We start from the raw sequence: 22,545 nt of genomic DNA on the forward strand, positions 1-22,545 counted from the left end.
ATTTATTTTTGTGGCAAAAAAGCCACATGATAAATTCTACAAAACAGTGTTACTATTAAACTTTTAGTATTAGCGTATCTTAACTATCCTAATTCTATCTTAACTAATATAAATGCGAAAGGAAGTTTGATACAGCTGGATGCTTTTTCTACATAACTAATTTTCTCGAAATTTCGCATACATACTCGTACTTAGTTAAGAAAAGAACATGGGATAGGTAGGAAATTCACGCGTGCGAAGCCACGGGAAAAGCGTCGAAGTTTAAAGAAATACATATTTATTCTAACATTTATCTTTTCAGATGGTGCAAGCAATACAAGTCTTACGGTTTCACCTATTAGAATTAGAAAAAGTAAGTAATATTTTTTCTTATATATACAAATATAAATCATAATCGGAATACATTTGGACGATCAATAATAAAACCAGTTTCGGAAATATCACGTAACACAACAACGTTTCGATTATCTGTAACTCGATTCAAAATCGAGATATGGTATCGATCTCACGGCTCACGCAACGGGCGCACGCACATCACTCGCCAGAGACGTATCACGAAATTCAAAATTGAATTTCGAATGCGGAAAGACTTTTCCTTGTTTTCTTTTTGACATTGTGTATAGTGGTGTTGCTATAATTTTATTAAATACATTAATGGTGCCTACTTATCATCCTAAATGTAGTATGTTTTTTTACATCCAATAAAACGGTTTAAATTCTTAGATTATATACAGTTCTAATTAATAAATGTGATTTAATTAATATTAAATGAGAGATTATTTTGGAATATTACACAATACTTTAAATTCCTTTGACTTTCCTCATAATTAGTTTATTAACTCTAGCTGCTGATGAGCAGTTGATCTTTATGTTCGAAAATACAAAATCACATCACACTTTTACAATACAAATATCTAAAATACAGATGTAGGACTGACATCAGGTGTTCTACAAAGCTGTGTGTGGGGACGTTCGTCTCTTGTTTCTTTTGCGCATAACCCCCGTTCGGGCGCGTTCCGTTCTCGAACCGGTCCGATTTCTTGCGTGCGTCGCATCGCCAATTCTCGCCATCTTACTCCCGATCGAAATATACCTAACGGTAACACAGCGGGCACCTTTTTTACCGTCCAACCATCAAATCAGACAATTTGCGCTTACCGGCATTAATTACAAGCATAAAATTTAAATCTCCATAAGTTTTTACAACGACACCGTCATCGATCGCCAAAGAATTAATTTAACTTGTCAATATTATGGTCACGTTTGAACCAAACTAGTTTCACTAACGTCTATATCAAGAAGAATGATCTCGAGAAACGAGATATCTCGATCGGTCGTTCTCACAGCGGATTCCATAAAAATATCCGGCGGCATCGGCGGCTAGAGGTTTAGGTTAGGAACCGGTAAATTCGGTTTAAAAAAAAGTACGCAGCAATACAAAAAGCTCAGGCTGTAACGAGATAACCTGTAATGTGATCCCTCTGTACGAATCGCTGGCTGGAGGGCGAGATAAAGGCCATTTAAAAAAATAAAAATAATGCGGCGTTCGAAATTCAAAATATCGGCCCGAGGGCCGCGCCCGATTGAAGAAAATAGCTCGAGTCGATTTGCCGACTCGACTTAATGATACGATTTATTCTGTAATCAAAAGCACGACCGTTTTAAATCATATAGGTATGTTAAAATGTCGGCAGTGGTTAGCGATAAAATTTCAAAATTTTGATAGAATTTTGCATTAAAACGAAGAAATTTTGAGACAACAATTTCATTTTATTCATGTAACAATGTGCTTTTGTCATTTAAATACCTATATCCAGGCTCTCCCGAAGCTGGTCTAACTAGATGCCTACCTGTCTGTTATTGGAAACGGTTTTCTCTGTGCTCATATCCTATACACGTCACTTTTTATCTCGTCTCCGGTTTTTGTCGTACAAAAGAAAAAAAATTGTGCCGTTAGTTCGATCCATTTCCGCTTCACTACACTCCGTTCACAGGTGATGTTTTTTTTTTTTAAATAATAATTAAAAATAAAAAGCAGTACAATGAAATCTCGTTAAGTTTCTCTCTTTTATCATAGATTATTTCTGTGAAAAAGCTTATCGGAATTCCCAAAGGCATTGTTAGAATCTGATTAACAAAAAGAAAATAAATAAATCCGTTTACTAGAAAAATAGTTTGAATATGAATGGATATTTTTAACGAACTCCATTTGCTCCTATTAAATATTCAATAACGTATGATTTATGCTTTTAATGATTTAAATTATGTCCGGCGGCGAGCCATTGCTTACATATCATAAGTCGCTCTTCGATCGACCTGCGATTGGCCGGCCGAGGTCCGTCACTAGCTTTTTATTTTTTTTATGTACACTCCTCTGTTCCCTAATTACGTTTGGTATGGAACGGACGCTCCGTTGCCTCCAGTAATGTTGGTGCTTATTCAAATCGTTCCATTTTAGAATTCTGTAATCGAAAAAGAAACCCTTTTATTTTTCATAAAGTGGCCAGTAACATTAACCGTTAATTTCTTTTAATCATAAAGAGCGTTCGTAAGGTGGCCAGTTACAGCCGTATTATTTTTATTATAACGCATCGTATAATTTAGTAACAGCATTGCGTTTGTAAAAGATAAGTTTTGTAAATAAAAAAGTAGTTATTAAAAAGCAACAAATCCAAAAGTCGTGTTGTGTTTTTTTTTTCATATTTTGTTTGTAACTCGTAAACGTTATCTGTAACAGCGTGGCTAAGTGATTTACGATGTAGGTCAGATTTGTTGGTTTACGGCGGGGCTCGAACCTGGGACCCCGCGTTTACGACGCCTCCGCACTTTTATAACTTTTATACAACTCTAATGCCGCGACCGAAATTATCTACGAATTTGGTTATGAACATGGCACGACCGCTATTTTGTAATTGGTGATTGTAACTGGCCACTAAGACTTCGCAAAAAAAGCTAGGAATAAATATTATCTGTGTACCGGAGTGTAGTGAGGTGAGAAGCAATCGAGGTCTCATTTGGATGTGGGATGCCCGACCGGTTGATTTTTTATTCAAAACAAAAAAAAAAAAAGAAAAAGAGAATCCGGCCCTGTCCGCTTGCGATCAGAAATGTCGGCCAAATATGCATACCGCATTTGTGTAGGTGCACGTATACATACATGCCTTTACATAGTTTTGTGTATAAGACACATATTTATTGTCGGCTTAACTTTGATGCAAAAGTATAAAATTTCAATAACAAGATCGATTAAAATCGATTATTTTATATTTATTGTTATTTATTCTCATTTTGTTTGTTCAAAGAGTACCTATTCGCTCCCTATGTGTGTCAGAAGTAATTCTTGAAAACGTTTAATATAAACTTGAATACAGATTGAATGTATATTTTCTTGAAGATTTGTTTTGAATCGAAATGAACGTTCCAATTTACGCGGCACCCAGTGACACCCACATAGCGCATTAGCGCAAAGGAAGTGGCTTATAACGAGAAAAACCCTTTTAGTGGTGAATCGACCGCGACATAGATTACGACACGAGAGATTTTATCCAACCCACGCCTTTGGCAACAGAATCCACTTCCCAAACGATACAACCCAAGGCAACCATATTTTTGCATAACACAGCTCCATAGTGACCGGCCAGTGATAAACTTGAATCCTAATTCAAATAGTGCTTCTATATTTAAATCTGTTCTTCAGTTCTAAATTCTCAAGAATGACAGCCATTCGAGCAGGGAACGTCTATACGTCAACGAGACGGCATTATATCACATTTCATTCGAAGTTTAAATAAAAAGGTATTCGTTCAGAGACACTCCATATCTCAATCCTTGTGTAGCTCATTCCAAATTTAAATTTCTGGAAAGAGTTTGATGTTCGAAACGATAATCGGACCCAACTCGACTTGGAATGCCGTAATATCTCATTAAAGACGTAAGGTTTTCCAAATAATGTCACACAGGATTATTAAGTTTTATACGACTATAACTCTTCGGTCACAGGACGCACGGCTTAAATTGTCGTGGGTCGGGTCAATCAATATACATCCTTGTCGTATTAGTGAGGGGACAGTTCCAAATTTGAATCTTCGAAGAGTTACGATGTCAAATCTCGGTGGCTGTCACTAAAATCGAAAATAGAATCGGCGTCACCAAGATGTGAAATTAGAATACAATTTTATTTGTGACTGTGTGTTTATCCTGTCACCCGTGAACTTATAAAACTAGCCTCAATCAAGAATTTGACAGTGCAATGTTCGCACTCTGCCGTGAACAGGCGCGGTAGCATTTATCTGTCCTAGTGTCAATAAAATTCACACAGTCGTAAATATGAGTTTCAACGGTCGGTTGTAAAATTCAAATTATGATAAACAAACTATAATATTTGGCCACACGGGGCGGCGCGTGCGCTTTACAACAGCCAATATAACTAGAAAAAGCTGTCGATTAGGGAATTAGAGTCTCGAAGACATAATTAGCTGTCAACGGCGGCGCTGTTTCCGCTTCCTGCGCTCTATTTTCAAATCCACCAGTTCTGTAACTTGTCCTAACCCACCTGCCGCCATTTTATTACGTTCGCCGTGTAGATTCTTTCTAAAAATTTCGTTAGCCTTTTTATTACTTTATGTTAATTTCTAAGCTAATTATGCCTATGAAAATTTATAAGGCCGACGCACAAAATTAATACGCGCCCGGCGGGGGCATGTATTTTATCGGACTCGATGTAAAAAATGAGTTTTGTGCCTTTTTTACGATTCATTTTGAGTTTTTACAAGTGTGTGTGAAGCTCGACAGTTGGCGCGCGACTCGTCCAAATGTATTCCCTTTGTTTGGTATTGTCATGTTTTTTGTGGCAGCTTTGTATGCTGATATCAGTTTAAAGGTCGCGTTTGGCGCTCACAGCCCACCAGGAGAACAGTTATGTGTTGCTGAACTCCTAGTAACTGTCACGCGACATTGCTTTTGTTTTCCATATTCTGAATTGTTGAGATGCTGTTACCGATCCAACCATTGTTTTGTCATGACTCCAACAGCAGCTGAAGGGTTCAGAATTTCAGATGCTACTTCAACTTTTGACATCCACGTGGTTGGTTTGACTCCAGGAATGTGGTTACAGTTAGCTTTTAGGGTCATCGACGAGGAGGTACATGGAAGCAACTTCGATCAATACGAGAAAACATGACAGCTTCAAAAAAAAAAAAACGAATTACCATAAATATACCATCTTTTGGAGTGAAGAGCTTCAATATCAGACCTGTCATCAAACAGACCATGTGAATTGTCACTATTTCGACTGACTAACAATCACGTGGCTCTAGCACCTACTGCCATTGATTCAGAAGACAAACACTAACTAAATATTGTCTATGGCAGGTGCACGAGCTGTGCGACAACTTCTGCCACCGTTACATCAGCTGCCTGAAGGGCAAGATGCCCATAGACCTGGTGATTGACGAGCGGGAGTCGGCGCGGCCGCCGGACGCCAACGGCGAGCCCCGCTCCGCCCCCGACAGCAGCCATGACGGCGCCTCCACCCCCGACGTCGTGAGTACCCCCTATAGCAAATCCCATCTCATTCAGAGGCGCGATCCCCAGCTAGCACCCAACTCAACCACGAGTTATCTCGTGCACCCCTGCTCTTAGTCTGGCCATTGCAAAAACGAAGTCTATAAGGGGGTGCTCGCATTTTAATTGTAAATTCCCGCCTTCCTGCTTGTAACGCTCGTTCCTGGTAGCGTCAGCTGCCAGAAGCGAGCGAACGTCTGTCGCTTCCCTAACCAGGTCGCGGCAGACGTTTAGTTTAAGTTCCTTTAGAACAAATCTTCGTTTTTGCAATTGGCCAACCTCTTAACACTGTACGATATCAGAACAGTTATTCCAATTTCAAAATTAAAAATACCGTTACTTACAAACGTTACAGTGAAGGGGTGAAAAATGGGTGCGGATTCTGTTCGAAATTCGAACGAATTTGAACGATTGTAAATTTAAAAACTCGCGCTGCTGCCCGAGTTTATCGTTTGTATTGTGTTGACGGCATCGAATATGCGCCTATTCGATTATGTTTTGCACCAGACTTATGTATACGATTGAAAAAAAAAACATACGTATAACGTTGATTGTAATATGTGTATACTAATAACTTTAGTGAGTAAAATTCATGCAGGTGTTTCGATTCTTTCGAAGCCATTCTTGTCGCGAGGCACGATTCCGATTCCAACGCCATATATAACTTAGCTACGCGTCTCCGAGCTTAGATTAAAACGTAATTAGATGTATTTGAAAAAAAAAAACTATTCGAAAACGAAGTATACGTAAAAATACAACTTTAACTTGCCTAAGTGAGATAATAAGGTTACTTAAGAGTTTTAAATTATTGTAATTGATTTACGGTGGTAGTTGCTAGAGTGTTATTGTTTTGGCTAGTAAATACAACATAACGATATACGTAAATAGTTGATATTCGCCGATTTATTGCGTTTATTGGGGTAGAGCACGTTTAGTTAGTGAAACAAAATACGTATTGCAGTATACGCTAGGTGTAATGTGGGTCCGGGTTCGCCCTCGTCTGATGCATAGGTACTTGTCTAGACCATTTCTGATGTTGAAACATTGACTGAATACATTTTGACAGCTCCATAGTTCTGTCTATCTTAAGAACAAATAATGTATTTAATATAAAAATATACACATCTGTTTTAATTGAGTTAGAGTAGAACATATTCGCATTCAACACCTGAAGATAATTCCGAATATATACTTTATTTCAATGGATTTTTATTAAGAAGTCAAATAGATCCATGAACTATGATGCAGTCTAATAGCTTTAATTTCAACAACATTAATGAGACAACTGATGTTACAGACAGCTGTATGTAAATTATAGGCTTTACTTACTAATAGTCCACAAAATATAATACTAATTTTCACTAAATAAATCTATGATAAATATATTTATCGTAAAAAAAAAAATATATTATCTAACTAAGTAATGTGTGAATGACAGATGTTAACTTTAAATTAGACTTTCACGTCTGTTAGAATACTAAAATGTATGTCGGGTATAAACAGTATTGCCTTCAGTGCAGACGAAGTAGCCCCGGATATTAATTGTACGTGCGTAATATTAATAGAAAACTAGTTGCTTCTACAGAATTAATTATAAATTAGTCGTGGCGTTGATTGTGCTCCCTACCTTACGCGTTACTTCATCATCTTACGCGTAAACAGTAATTTTAGATAAACTAAGATAGTTACTTTAATTGCTGTATTTTTGTACACGAGTATCTGCAAATCGATTGTGTTCCTCGTTTCTAATCAGTAAACATCCAACGTGTCGCATCACTACAAACTTAACTTTTTTTATTGTTTATGGATACGAATATTTTGGCGTTGAGTTGAGACTGAATTGTTTTGTTTGTGTTATAATATAATAATTATTATTATTTGCCACATTGTTAACATGCAGTGAATCCGAGTGATGTTTAAATCGGGACATTAATTTTATTTTAAAACACTAGTTATTTTTGTCTGTATATGAGTTTTTAACATAATATTGTGTAGTTGAAAGATATCTAAGTTAGGTTAGACTAAACGCGTTAGGTTTTGATTGAATTAATTTCGTAAATCTAACTCGTAAATGTATATTAATGCTATTTGGTGTACGTACGTCCATCTTGTATGTCAATGTGATTCAATTTATTTTATTTTCTGAACGGATTAAACAATAAAATGTTCTGTTTGAAATTGAATGGTCGTTTGTTTTTGAAACTTTCACGGTGGGAGACGGAAAACGTTGGGGATATTGTTTAAATATGTTGGATATTTTTATCATGTCTGGGAATTCTATTAAGGGGCTCCCCCGCGGTTGTGAAAGCCGGAAAATTGTTTCTTTACGGCACCCCGCGCGCTAATCTTTTGTGCCGCGTTCGGAAACCGTACCAGGGTCTCATAAAAAAAACATGGTGGAATCTTTTCACGAGCCACGGCGACAATCTGATATTTTATTTATTTTTTATCGTCTGCCATTGACGTTTGATGGACGCCGATTGGGGGTAAACTGGGGATTAGGTTGGGGTTCGTGTAATTGCTGTTAAGTCGAGCATTGTCGAATTACTGTTTTGCGAGACGAATATTTAGACATATTAGCTTAATTACACAACTATTACTTGTCTTTACTAAAAAGAATATCCCCCAGATGAAATGCACATAATATTTTAGCGGCTAGCGGCGAATTACTGAAATATGTTTTAACGAACATAAAATTGATAGATAGTAGAATATTATCATATAATATTTTCTGTGCTATTTTTTTTTTACAAGCAATCATAATAGTACCAAAAGAAAAATTACAACATTTAAAACGTCAGACCCGCATTCATTTCAGGATTCATTATGTACATACATTAGTACATACGGACAAATTTCTCTGCATACCAGCAAATGGCGAACTATGAATAATGTAACAACCGTAGGGAGTAAGCAATAATAATAGAAATAATACTTACTAGGGTTCTAAATCCCGGTTTTGGTCGCGGGGATTCGTCACGCGTCGTGTGGTAGCGTGACAACCCTAGATGAGAGGATTTTGTGTCTATGGCCAAGCGAAGATATGATTATATACAGCCAAGGGGTACGTGCTTTTAAAATCAAAAATATTCCTATATGTTGATGACTCAATGATAACTAACGTCACTGCTACAATAATACAAGCCACGTGTATATTCGTTTAATTTGAAAAAAAAAATCACGTATTCACACGTTAGTATTTCTCAAAGTTACAAAATACTAGCATTTCAAAAAGAGGAGGTACTAACAAACAGCATATGGAACTATATTTAAAGTATATAATTGTGTATCTATAGGAATCACTGTTGGCTGTTTATTGGTGCAAAGATTTTTTTTTTCAGTTGCTGCCTTTTTAGACTACGGTTTTTAAATTTTGGTCTATATATATAATCTATTGTAGTTTATCTCTAAATCTACTAATAAAATTATCTATATAAATAAACTAATGAAATTAGCCATCGACCTGTGGTTAGTAACCTAGTCAACATCGTATCGAGTCGATTCGAGGTGAGACGCAGCGAACCAATCACGTTGCGGTTTAGGTAGTTGTTTTTGTCTCACAATGGCGCATTGTGATTGGTTAGCTTCACCTCTCGAATTGACTCGACGGTGACAAGTAAATAGAAAAGTCACACTACGCACACTGAGAGAAAGCAATTTTAACATTTAATTTGGTCTACGTAACTACGGATGATATGAAATGCTTATTAAACATCAACTAAAATAAATTCTAATTTTAGTATGACAAATGTCAACTGGTGGATGTTGTCGAAATGAAAATAATGAAAACATTTTTTTAATATCTACACTAATATAGAATGAATATTTCCTTTTTTACATATAAATTTGAAGTGTAAATAGCGATTCTCTAATTTATTTTAGCTGTACGTATATAGTAGCTTAGGTTTTTTATTCGTTGTACCTATATAAATAACTAAAATAGTAAAATTGGGTCTCAGTTCAAACTAAAAGGATCTTAATTGCGAAGTGACCATATTGAGAACATCGAACACAGCAATAGCTACTTGTTAAATTGAAGATTTTACACAAATCACACTTGATCCCAATGAAACCTTTAACGTTCCTTCAAAAGGAGCCAAAATTAAACTTCTAAGCACGTAAATATCAATCAAGGAACATCTCCGTTGCGTCACCATCTGACCTAAAAGACAGCGCCTAAAGATGTCAATTTTGGCGCCAAAAGTGCAAAAAGACGCCGCCTGGCCGCTCGTAAACCGTCGCATTCAAATATGGAACACGCCGCCATTGGCCATCTCTTAGCCAATGTGCGGTTGCCGGCAAATTTAACGAGCTACCATTGGTCGGAGCGCGGTTACTTATTTACGGCATGGTTTGCGAAATTTCTATTAATAAATTAGTCGTAAATGTTGGTAATTTATCGTCATTGCGTCGACTGTAATTATTTGCTTTATAATCAACGTCTTAATACCTTTTTAGTGTCTAATAGTTGCACTATTAAGCGTAAGTTGTCTTGTCCATCTGTCACTAGTGAAGAAGAGGAAACGAAATACCAATCCCGGTTATTGCTAGTTGCTATATTTAAATATAATTTAGTGTATATTATATTACACTAGTTAGGGGTATTAAAAATTTGACCTGTGTCTAACACAGTTGAGAACTAACTAGCCTTAACCAAACTTCCACACTAATATGAAACTAGTTGCGCCGGAGCTTCGCTCTCGTGGAAATTTCGGGATAAAAAGTACCCTATGTGTTATTCCAGGTTATATTCTACCCGTAAACCAAATTTCATAACAATCAGTCTAGTAAATTTTGCGTGATAGAGTAACAAACAGACATAGATCCTCGTAAATTTTCGTGTTTATAATTTTAGTATGATGTGAAGGTGTGGTTGTGTGAAGTCCGAGAAATTAAGTTCACTAGTGTTTTTAAGTCTACTGTCCCTTAGAATCTAGATAGTTATTCGTTAAAGTCACATCTGATGCCTTTAAGCGACTTGACTAAAATCTGACACCAGTATTGGCATTAATACACTCGAAAGAAAGAATTTATTAGCAGGATTAGTAAGAACCTCGACGGTCATATTTCACAAATTGCTTGAAATTTTTCTTTTACCTCAAGATGGATTTAATTTTTCCCTCCTGAAAATAATAGGGCTCCCGCTGTGTCCTTAAATCTGCGGCTGTGGGGGGTAGATGTCTCAATCTGATCGCAATTGGAGTATTGATTTTGTATATCCGATTGCCGAAAAAGGAGTGTTCATCATCGAAAAAAATAACTTTATTTACCTGTCATACAGTTAAATAAAAAGTTTAGTTTATTATATATATTATAATGGTGTTATGACCATCTATATAATAAATAAATATCGACAAATCACACAGAATTAATCCCAAAGTAAGTTCGAGACTTGTGTTATTAGGATACTAACTCAACGATACTATAACACATATACATAGATAAATATTGAAGACACAAATCAATCTAAAATGACAATTTTCCTGTTTGACCTGACCGGGGTTCGAACCTGGGACCTCCAGTGTGATGACCACTAAACATGGATACGATAATGGGCAAGAATGTCGTACTTGTAAAAGTGACTTTCCTCCATAAGGTACCTTGTCTCGTGGTTTGATGACACCTTGATCCTAACTAATATTATAAATGCGAAAGTAAAGATTGTTCGTTTGTTACCTCTTCACGTTCTATCTACTCAACTAACCTTCTTTAAATTTTACATACATATAGTTTGAAGTATGGAGAAGGACATAGGGTACCATTCATCCCGGAAAAATAACCGTTCCCGTGGGAAAGTCACAGTCAGTCAGTATGCCCACATACTTCATAATTATAAAATTTAAATATTTACATATTTCACGTAAATCTTCTTATCAAATTTTTTAAAGTAAAATACTAATTTGAATTTGTTCATATAATAAATGCGTTGCAACTTTTCAAAAGTGAGGTCACCACGCCATCTGGCGGCGTCGACTGGTACCCACGCATCTCCTTACTTGCAAAGTGCACTGTGTTCTCCGTTTACGTAGCGGTGACATGAATTTGGATATAAGAGTAAATGACATACGTATTGCGTTACTGAAAACATCAATTTTGACAGTTACAGCCCGTTCCATTTTATTTTTTTGATTCAATTCTTTGAGCTATATTGCATCATGCTTCCATATAATTAGTTCGTCACTACAGTGAATCTCCAGTTGTGCGACGGTACGAGGGGCTGAGGAAAATGAGTGGGGCAAGCGGCTCCGCCATTACCGAACGGAAACGGTCTGTGTACCTTTCATTTAGTGTGCACGAGGTAACTTATTTGTTTGGTCCGTACTACCAACATGACGATACCTAAAGGGCGTAACACAGAGGTCGCCTGAGGCGTATTTTGTAAAGCCTTCGAGACACCCTCCGCTTCCGTCTGACAGCACTCGGAGCCCTACAGTATTTGGTCTATTTTATCTATACTTTGATTAATCACAGACAGGATAAGATTCGAAAAATATATAGACAATTCTTAGTTGTTACTCCCAACTACGACACTTAGGTATGAATTCATATTAAATATGCGAAGTCCAATCAATGTTTTGTATAACAATTTGCGAGTTATGTCTTTCAATAAGTTTTCTAGTGGGAACAAAATAGAAACGCCAAATTGGTATTTAAATCATGCTTTACAACGAAACAATATATGAGCACCGGGTATTTAATATTTGTACAAACGTGCCGCTGTCATAAAATTTCACAATTTTAATTAAAATTCATCATAAGAATATTATACATTTTATATATACCGTTGCGCCGCTGACTCATACATTGTTTTGCCTTCTCGTAAAATAAAGAGAAAATACCTGGCCATAAACACGGCTACAGTAACACCGGGAGTATAGAAATGGCGCGTACGAAATCAAAAATTGGAATTAAGATTCGAAATTTAATTCTAGAACGCCGATCGGCTTCCGTAAAGCGCTCCTCTTGTACACATTTTCTAATTAGCGATTGGTCACGCGCTCGGCGGCCGATCATGGCATTATACCAATCCGAATCGAGCAGTTTGAATTTGAAACGGTTGCATTTCGAGAAGTTATTAAATTTGTATCATATATTAGACGATGATTCGTTGGAACTGTTTTTCATGAGCTTAGTTGATGTGATGAAAATATATTTCAACCACTGGACGGATTATATATTTAAGTCGTTATATATCATTGATAGAAACTTGCAAAATCTTCAATAGAAATCCTTAAAATGTTAATAATAATAATAATAAATAAATATAAGTAAGTTCGAGACTTGTGTTATGGGATACTAACTCAACGATACTATATTTTATAACAAATACATATACAGATAAACATCCATGCCCCGGGCCAATCAGAAAAAGATCATTTTCCATCATGACCGGGGATCGAACACGGGACCTCTCGGTTCAGGGGCAAGCACTTTACCACTGCCCCACCGAGGTCGTCGAGTCAGCATTCATCAAGATGCTAATTTATTAGAACTGTTTTATAGATGTTCTATACTTGGAATTCAAATGTAGTAATTAAAACGAAGATTGGGGTAAGAATGTTTACAACAAAGCGTCCAATTGTCACGAACAAAGGACGTCAATCAAGCAAAGCGTGGAAAGCTCTAAATCAAACATTGTCACGCGATGCTAAGTGTCCAGCGCTAAATAAAGACATGTCGTCATACCAATTAAAAAAATTATCCCCCTTAATAAGTGTCAATTCTTAACGAATGTGTGCATACGCATGATTTTTCACACGTTCCTCGCTATAGTATTCAAACTACATGTGCTGTTTCAAATTATGCCTTATCACAATCAATTAATGCATATTTTAGCTCAAAAAATAACTTTACGACTACTTTTATTGACGCTTAGTCTCGACACTCATGTGTGGCAATCGAATCAAAAGATCACACAATCCATATATGCAGTTCAGTAATAAACTTTATGCTTCGGTGATATGGTATACATTAAGTGTATGTGGTGCTCGAAGTATTCGTAAACGATGGTACCATTACACGAAGCAAGTCGAAGATGAACGAAGTGGAAGGGGCCATCAAATTTTAATTGTGCGTTAAAATAATAATCAATGAGGCGACTACCGCTAACTGGCCACTGCGATCGCAAATAGAAAACTAAACGCACTACGATCCCCGAACGATTGTATTCATATTTGGAATTACAAACTGGCATTCAATTTTTAAATTTCCATTGTCTATGGCACTTTTTAAATTTAAAACGGTGACAATATATCAGTTCTAATATTAGAGAGAACAAAACATGAACTAGTAGATCCCGAAATAAATGATTGCTGGCCGAGGAATGACAATTGAAATCATCGGCATTGTTTATAAATACACAGGCTCGCCGCCACAGCGAATGGCCGTATGTTGTTAATTTGGAAACGGAATGACTATTGCCTTAATAATACGAGTAATAATGTTCTATGATTGATGCGTTCGCTCGAGGCGCTTCAGCCGTGCGTGAAACCTCTACATTGGACCATAAAGGACTTGCTGTTGATTCGATTGTCTTTGGAGCATTGCCACTTTATTTCCACTTGATACTTGGATCATTACTACCACGATCTTGTACTACATCCGTATCTTCGATTTCTAAAATGGCAAGTGTGATTTTCGAATGTTTATTTCGTCCAATTTATTATATCTTCGGCTAATGATTTTAGTTGATAGTTACGTCGTGATTTCAATGAGCCGTATTTCAAGAAGACATATGATGACTTGTGCATTTTGAATAGGCCACCGATAAGCGGTAGATTTTGTTTTAAATGAACCATAGACTAATGTCAAATTAACATAGAGGTTTTATTGCTGTTATGTTGGTATTGTCACGTCACGTGGACGAATTCATGATATTATCTGTCAAATAGGAAATGATAAGTGATTTTACAAATATGTAAGTAAAAGATCATGTATTTTTAATTGGATTGATTTATTTTGGAGGTGGAAATGATGATATTGCGAAGGTGTATTATTGTATTGTTTGTGTAGAAGTTGCTGCAGTTATTTTAGTACGGTATAAGCTGCCAGTTTTGAGACTGGAATGTCCCCACACGTGCCCGCGCTATGATAATAATAAAATGTTGGCGCATTATTTATTTATAGTCCGTCTCGCGGCTGTCGCTCGTCCGTCCGTCTGTCCTGTATACTTGTTATTATATATATACATAGCTGGCTCCGGTCAACAGAGCCGTATATTCCTGGCTTATTATGGATTATACGGTATTTCTTAATGTTTTCGGTTAAGTCTTCACTAAACAGCTTATAGTTTACTTTGAAGGGTTTATGTTGGAAGGGTTCTTGTGTTAATCAATCAAGATCCTTTTCTTCGTTCATTGTCCCGGTCCGGGTTGTCCGTGAACTAGTTGAGCATACCATTTAAAATTTCATATTTCCTCAGGCTCGCTCCGTTCGGTGCTCTGTACCATAATATCATACAGGCATTGTTTTGCTCGTCGGAGATGGTCGCTATTTGCGGACGTCTTCCCTCTCCCTCGTCCCGCACCCCGGGCACCGTCTGCCCCCCTCACTCCCCAACCCTCCCCCACTACGGTATCCGTCTGAACATGAGCTATATTTTATCCTAAGTTGGTCTCGCAGCGTAAACTGTCAGAATCGGCTCGAATGGATCCGCAGGACATTCAACTTTTAGTTCTGAATCTACGACGCAAATATGATTTTCGTAACTTTTAAATAATTCCATGAAAGATCAGAGATTCAAAGGCCGCAATTAAAAATGCTCAGTCTTATAGTTTACCTCTCATTGCTTTTAAGTTTTTGTTTAAACGCCATGCTGCAATGGTTATAATAACTGTATAATAGGCATACTTCTAGTTGACGACAAACAATAAATTAAAAAATAAATCGCCCCGGAGACACTAGAGAATGTACCGTGAAAAGGACATTAACATGAGGAATGATTAGGTATAAATCATCAAAATCAGCGCGACGATGCATTGATAAAACGTGGTCTATATCTCAAACGCATTTGAAATATGGCGCCGTGTCCCGCCAGACAGGGAGTTGGCGCATATTTAAACCAACGTTAAACGCGCATGATTGATTTCTGAACGCTTGCTACGCAAAATTTAAAATTTCGAATACCATTTATTCTTTTAATAAATTTCAAAAAATGTGATATGATTCGTTTTGTCTATGATATTTAAACAGTTGTTCCAAATACAAATCCATTAGCGTAATTTAGATTCTTTACGATGTAGGTAGTTACTTTTCCATTCGTCGTAATTGCCTATGAAAGTACCCACTTGTTTATGTCAGGCAATGCTGTGACATCCGCTGAACAAACACTATAAATTATAACTCAAATCACATCCGAGGCGCATATCCCAGTCGCCTACAAAAAGCATATGTATCTCTCTCCATCTTCACGCTACGACAAATGTGTAACAAATAAATTATGAAATCAACGGCTCCGCTTTTTATGCCTTTCGTGTTATCATCTGTCTCACTTTTACGTATTGATATTTAAATTATATGACGCTCATCTCTCTCGCTCTGGCTGTCATCGACGGTCACAGTTTGTCATCAACTGTCATTATGGTTCTATTTATTTGTGGTTTATATATTTCACATAAATTAAATTTTGAATAATGGGGTCTTTACACTTTGTTACATCGCTTAGGACGAGCTTAGATCAAAATTGCATAAAGCTAACCATAAGAAAGGAAGAAGTAACAAAGAAGGAAGCTGTAACATTTCCTAAATCGTCGTTTATCGGTTGCTTTTTACCATTGATTCAGTGAGCAAAATATCATTTCCGATACACGTAATGGTTTTCCTAATTGTGACTGGCATATTTTACTATCGATAAGTTATTACCGTGTCTCGACTGTAGTTCTTCCTGCGTGTTAAGAAGAGCTACTATAGAAAAAATATTATTGCTTAACATTAGCATAATCTTAGCATAATCGACATGCGAAAACCATTAAAAGGTGGAGTGCTGATCACAGTATTATAAGCATCAATCTCTAGCAAAATGTCCACTTAGATCTAAATTGCCAAATCTTCTCATCATCAAAAAGGATGATCAAGAAAAAGTATCTTCTAATTAATTACAGCAGCTATATATAGCGACAGTGAGCCAGCCAGCTGACACCTTGACAGATGGGTACAAGGCGCTGGCGCAGCGAGCGCGCTTCTTTGAACGACTGGAGGGGATCTAATTAGATAGAAATTTATTTGCCTGGATCTGATCGTTGCGTAATTTAACCCATGATCGGTTTGTATGAAGTTGACATTTGAATAACTGGAAACGTTTGAAAAATGTCGCTCTACTTATGTTTTAAGTGGTGTTAAAGTTCAAAGGAGTTACATATGTGAAGATGAGGAAAACTATATTAAACTGTTATTATAAGTATCTTTAGAATTGCCATGACAGAATAAATGAACACAATTCTCCAATTTATACAATTCGCGTGACTTAAAATGGAAAATTTTAATAAAATCTTGCATAACTAAGAAAAGCTTATCAGTTTCTCATAGCATTATCTCATCTTATCATCAGATATAGCGATAGTGGAGTATAATAAGAACTGACAGTTCACGACACAGACTAAGCAAGAAAAACCATAGGCACGGAATCGGTAGTGCCAACCGTAATTCTTAATTGAAAAACGTAGATTGGGTTCACGATATGTCAATTCTACATTTGAAACGTTAACGACAAAACACGAGAACATCGTTTCATTCCAATTTTGAACTTTGAATGTCTCGGAATAGAGATTTTAATTATTGATTTTGTTTCTTGGGAACACTGTCGGTTGATACATAATTCCAGTCGCGTCCTAACAGTCTGCGATTAAAACTCGTTTACTGTTCATTGTGTGTTTGTATGTCCCCAAATACGTCGTAACGCTTGGAGTGTAGGATGAACATTAATTGTGATTTATGTCGGTGTCAACGATTTGTGATTTTAATTCGTTGTGAAAGTCATTATTTCCTGTAAGTTCCTTTTAAATAATGATTAAGGGATTGTAATGAGTAAGGGGGTATGAGATTTTATCATCATAAAGATTCAAGTCTTAAAATATAAAAGACAAAATGTATGGATTTCTTTTTTATGTACCAACACACTACTGATCTTAACCTAAACCGACTTTTGACGACCTCGGTGGCGCAGTGCACTGCCCCTGAACCAAGAGGTCCCGGGTTCGATCCCCGGTCGGGTCATGATGGAAAATAACATTTTTTGATTGGCCCGGGTCTTGGATATTTATCTATATATGTATTTGTCATAAAATATAGTATCGTCGAGTTAGTATCCCATAACACAAGTCTCGAACTTACTTTGGGGCTAGCTCAATCTGTGTGATTTGTCCTAATAATTATTTATTATTTATAAACCAGTAAATAGCATACGTAGCAAATTTTGCAGGAGTCCTGAGCACTGTTAAATAAAAACATTTTCAAAAAAAGATGCGGTGGAATGAAGAGAATAAATAGTGCGAGGCCTATCTCTATGACCACATTAAGTTTAAAATAGATTAATATATAAGTACCTCATGCGTTAGTCCGGTCACATCACTTACACTAAATACATAATGGATAACTATTTCACGAACCGCATGCGCAGGTTCTCATGGACTCTCATCATTCATTAATGTCAAACTGTTGTTGTTGTGTCAATTACGTCGATGATCTCCTTAGCTTTCTCCATTTCCATTCATACAATATCTTTAATGATGTGAATATGAAATTGAACTCGTAAAGATTCAATCGGTTTATAGTTTTTAACGAAGACGGTAGTAAAGGAGTACTTATTAATGGCACAAAATAAAACGCAAAATTTTATAGAAAAAAAATATAATAATTTGTAATTAGAACGATCGCCTCGATGAAGATGATTTGAATTACGCAGAAAACAATTATAGTCTATGGTATCTGCATCAAAATTGGATCAAAAAGAGGTATAATTTTCTGATCCGACTATTAACTAGTTTCATAGTTTCAACAAAATCTAATTATAAGTTCTGGATGCAATGGTACTCACAATAACAGTTTGATTAAGTAGTTCTGCAAAAAGAACTTCATTTCAATTTTAAATCACCTCACTTGATGAAGATCAAGGAACTCTTTCAGTCCAGCCCGTATGTCGCCATAGTGCTTTGTAACTCGATCACGACTTATGCTAATCAAAACTAGAAGAATTCTAAAGTTTCTAGGCTATCGGCATCACTAATTGTCAAATACTGTATATTCAAGTACATTACATTTAGATTCCATATCACGCCTATCCAATCGACGTTTCGAAGATATGATCAAAAGGACACGCGTTTATTTTTTCAATTTAATTCTGTCAGATGATGTTCTGCGGTGTAACTGGCAGCGAATTTTATTCATTTAAAAAAGTAACAAAGTGTCATTTTTGGTTTTATTAACGTTAATTGTTTCCATTCTTGAAATTATAAAGTTATCAACCATAAAGAGTTTATCATAAATCATAGTCTATAATTAGGATTAATTTTCGAATTACTATCATCATCTATGTATGTTCGTGGACGACCATTGGTCTTATTCTAAATATGTGTAATTTTTTACTCATAAAATCCTTTACATATAGCGTTCATTGACCAATGGCGGTAAAGGATACTTATATCCGTATCATCCACGCTTAAGAAGGCGCCATGCCTCAAGCGCGTAATTCAAAATGCAAATATTGTGCACTTATAATGGTATTTTGTATTCAACGGACAACGATGCAGCTGACCGGCTACGTCTCTCGCCATTTTACTGTGGAATCATGTTAAAATCGTTCATTTTTATTCTGTTTGCACACGTCAGATTGGCGGTTCCCATGACGTTAATTTTCGCGGGTTCGAAATTTAAAAACTTCGTCTTGTCTATGCCTGACGCGGCCGCGGCCCGCATTCGAGAACGCGGCCATTTGAATTTGACGTGACCCAAGACGAAATTCGCTGTTCTAAATTCAAATTCTAGACTATACGCTGAACGACATAAAGCCAGATCTACACTTGTTATGCAGTTTCTCTATTTTATCATTTCAATGAGGTACTGAATACTATGTGGAATATAGATCACGTATAGTTTAGTATTCTGAGAGCAGGTAGTGGTTTTGTTAACATCCAAGTGCAGTGTGGTGTAATCACTTCGAAATTATTTATAGCAGAATTTAAACACATCTTTTGCATATTACATATGGTCTAAATCTTATATTGTAACACGTCGCTAGACCTTCGGAGCATAATTAAGAAAATAAACATTATTTTTATAGTTCTGTTAACGGTTGGTCTCCTTTTTCTAAAACCGAAGATCAATAACCTAAAAAATGGTAATGTTAAACCTCATATGATTCAACATAAATTACTAGAATATAGGCGAGCTTTAGGCGACTTGAATAAAATCTTACACCAGTGTTAGCAGTGACACACTCAATAAGAAAGAAATGACTAGACTCTTTAATTTTGTTACAAAACTTACAAAATGAGAGTTTTGGGCTGTATAAAAGTCAAGAAAACAGTATTTTATGCAATGAGATAGAAGATGAAGAAGAACATAATTAATGTCATGAACATAATGAATGATATATTATAGAATTGCTTACTCAGAATATTTATTACAACAGCCCAAAAAATAAGACAGTTATCCAAGAAATATTAATATCTTCACAGCACTTCTCGCTCAGTTAAGTCATGACAGTGATACCAAGGTATATTTTATTATAGTCTATGGTCTACCTAAAGTACGATTTAAAAGTCTATGGTCTAGCAGACATGTTTTAAGTGTCTGTGTCCAACTTGCGGTGATTCCTAAGCTCGTTAGCGGCTACACCATTTAGCTACACGAAGCATGTTTATGAGATAGTGTGACGCTGCGCCGACGCCGTTTCTATAAAAAGGTGCTTCGTTACTAATCCCCTTCCCCCACCCCGACCCACTCCGACCAAGTTCTAAATTTAACCGGGAAACGAACCCAAGACCGACGCACGTGTGTTCACTTAGCACACACTAACTTAAATAAAGCTCCATGTGGAGTTTTATTTTTTATCAATTTGTGATCTCCCGAACACAACATGCCAGTTACACTGATAAACTAAATTGCAAAAAGTAAAATAATAACATTAAAACCTGAACACCACTGGGAAGACAGTGAACTGAAAAAGACCAATGTATTTATTCCTCCAGGCGCAGTATCGAAGGTCAATCGAGATATAAAATTAAAAAGTATAAGTGGCGTCCGCGAACGGGTTCCATTTATTAAATTTCAAATATTACTGGCCGGTATTACAATTTCAAATTTGGAATACGCGTCCGCTGGGTTGCCATCCGCGAAAACTCGCCGATGCCGTTATAGGCAGTGTTGCCGCAAACGGCGAAAGTGGTCTGAACCTCTTGTATAATTTGCCGGGATAACGTTTCTCTGCTTTCAAATAGTGCTTTTTATTGTTGTTCAGAACTGTTATACTTAAAGTCTCCTTCGAGAAAACGGTTGTGTGTTTTTACTTGGTTCATTATTTCGAGTCGAAACAAGTTAACGATACATTAAACGATCGGTTCTTATGCCATCAGTGCTTTTTGTGTATACTAGTTCGAATTCAAAGATTACGTCAACTCGTGCACCATTGAAAATAATGGTTAAAACAACCTCATTGCCAAATGGGGCAACTGTTGTCCAAATTGGAAACAAATTATATCGTCATCCGATTTCCTGTTTTGCATGAAATAAGTCTTTTAATGTTGCACAAAATGTTAATATACGTGGAGGTTCACATGAAAATAGAAGCGATTAACAAAAAATATAAAAAGCAAGGTGTAGAAGCAATTAAAATGATTCCCTATAAGACGAGTCATTATTTATCATTTTATAGTCACGAACATCGGAACGTGTAACCGAACGTACAGAGATTCAAATCCGACTGAAAGCTCAATTTGCTTCATTTCAATTAGTTTTGTTCTGAACACAGCAATATCTCCGCTACTATCTCGGGAATAATTCAACCCGGGACCCGGTGCGCGCCCGCGACACACTATCTCACATAATATCTACGTACAAAAACACCGACGCACAATCCAATTTAAAGTGTATACTTTCAAAAATACGGTTGCAATTTCAAACGTTTGAATTGTCTCTGGTCCTTTAAAAGGCTCCGGTGCAAGAATCCGAACGCAAGATGACCGTTTTGAAAATACGACGAGCGAAGCCGCGCGCGAGATATCTTTTTGTGCGACTCGCCGGTAAAAAGGCGCGTTAATTTAGCCCCTTTAATTGGTTGTTATTCAAAAATGTTCGAAAAACAAACCGCGGATGTCTATGGATTTCGGAGATGAAGAATGACGAAGATTGACGAAGCGCCGCACGCTAAGTGGCTTTGCTCTTAGACAATGTATTTCTTGCCATAGTGAATACTTTCCATAGCTACTTAATCTTCTGCCATTTGATCATCAACAAAAGAGTATCCAAAGTATACACTTCAGATTTATATGTTGCGATAAATGATATTTTAAAAAAAAGTTAAATATGCTATATAGATATAAACATTGAACAAACCTATGATACTGCATTTGTCTTTCGAAAAACGTACATACTTTTGTATAGTAAAAAAACACGTACAATATATTTTTTCTTTTGCTGAAATACCAACATCGATGTGAAGAATACTAGCCAGTAACAAACTCAATAGTGGAGTCTAGATTAATTATTCTGTTAGACACGTACAAGTAAGACTCGATCGCCGAAACCCGGTAAAAACCAGCCGTCAATCCTGTCGTATTTGTTAATTCGACTGTTAACATTCTACCCGCTTTTTCGCCCGCCATTGCAACTGGTGTCGAAACTTTAATTACAGTTTCTTTGACTGTCCCTTTGATTTATTTTAACAATTAGAATTCTCAAACTCTTGATTCGTACGAATGAATTGTTTAATTCTAACTGATTTTGATTGAATAAGTCATATATTGTAACGAGAACAGAATCCAAAGTAGGTAC

The 22,545-nt window shown here is 36.5% G+C and overlaps 1 protein-coding gene across 8 annotated transcripts in view; it reads left to right on the forward strand.

Moving 5' to 3' along the window:
- hth (homothorax) overlaps positions 1-22,545 on the forward strand; it is a 282,966-nt gene that overhangs the window by 52,361 nt on the left and 208,060 nt on the right. For all 8 annotated transcript variants that reach the window (XM_053757907.2, XM_053757911.2, XM_053757910.2 and 5 more), the window contains exons 5-6: positions 302-352; positions 5,371-5,541. In XM_053757907.2, the coding sequence (XP_053613882.1) occupies positions 302-352; positions 5,371-5,541 (222 nt within the window). The remainder of the gene's footprint in view (positions 1-301; positions 353-5,370; positions 5,542-22,545) is intronic.

The sequence above is a fragment of the Plodia interpunctella genome, chromosome 17 (genome assembly GCF_027563975.2).
Source record: "Plodia interpunctella isolate USDA-ARS_2022_Savannah chromosome 17, ilPloInte3.2, whole genome shotgun sequence".
Lineage (NCBI taxonomy): Eukaryota > Metazoa > Arthropoda > Insecta > Lepidoptera > Pyralidae > Plodia > Plodia interpunctella.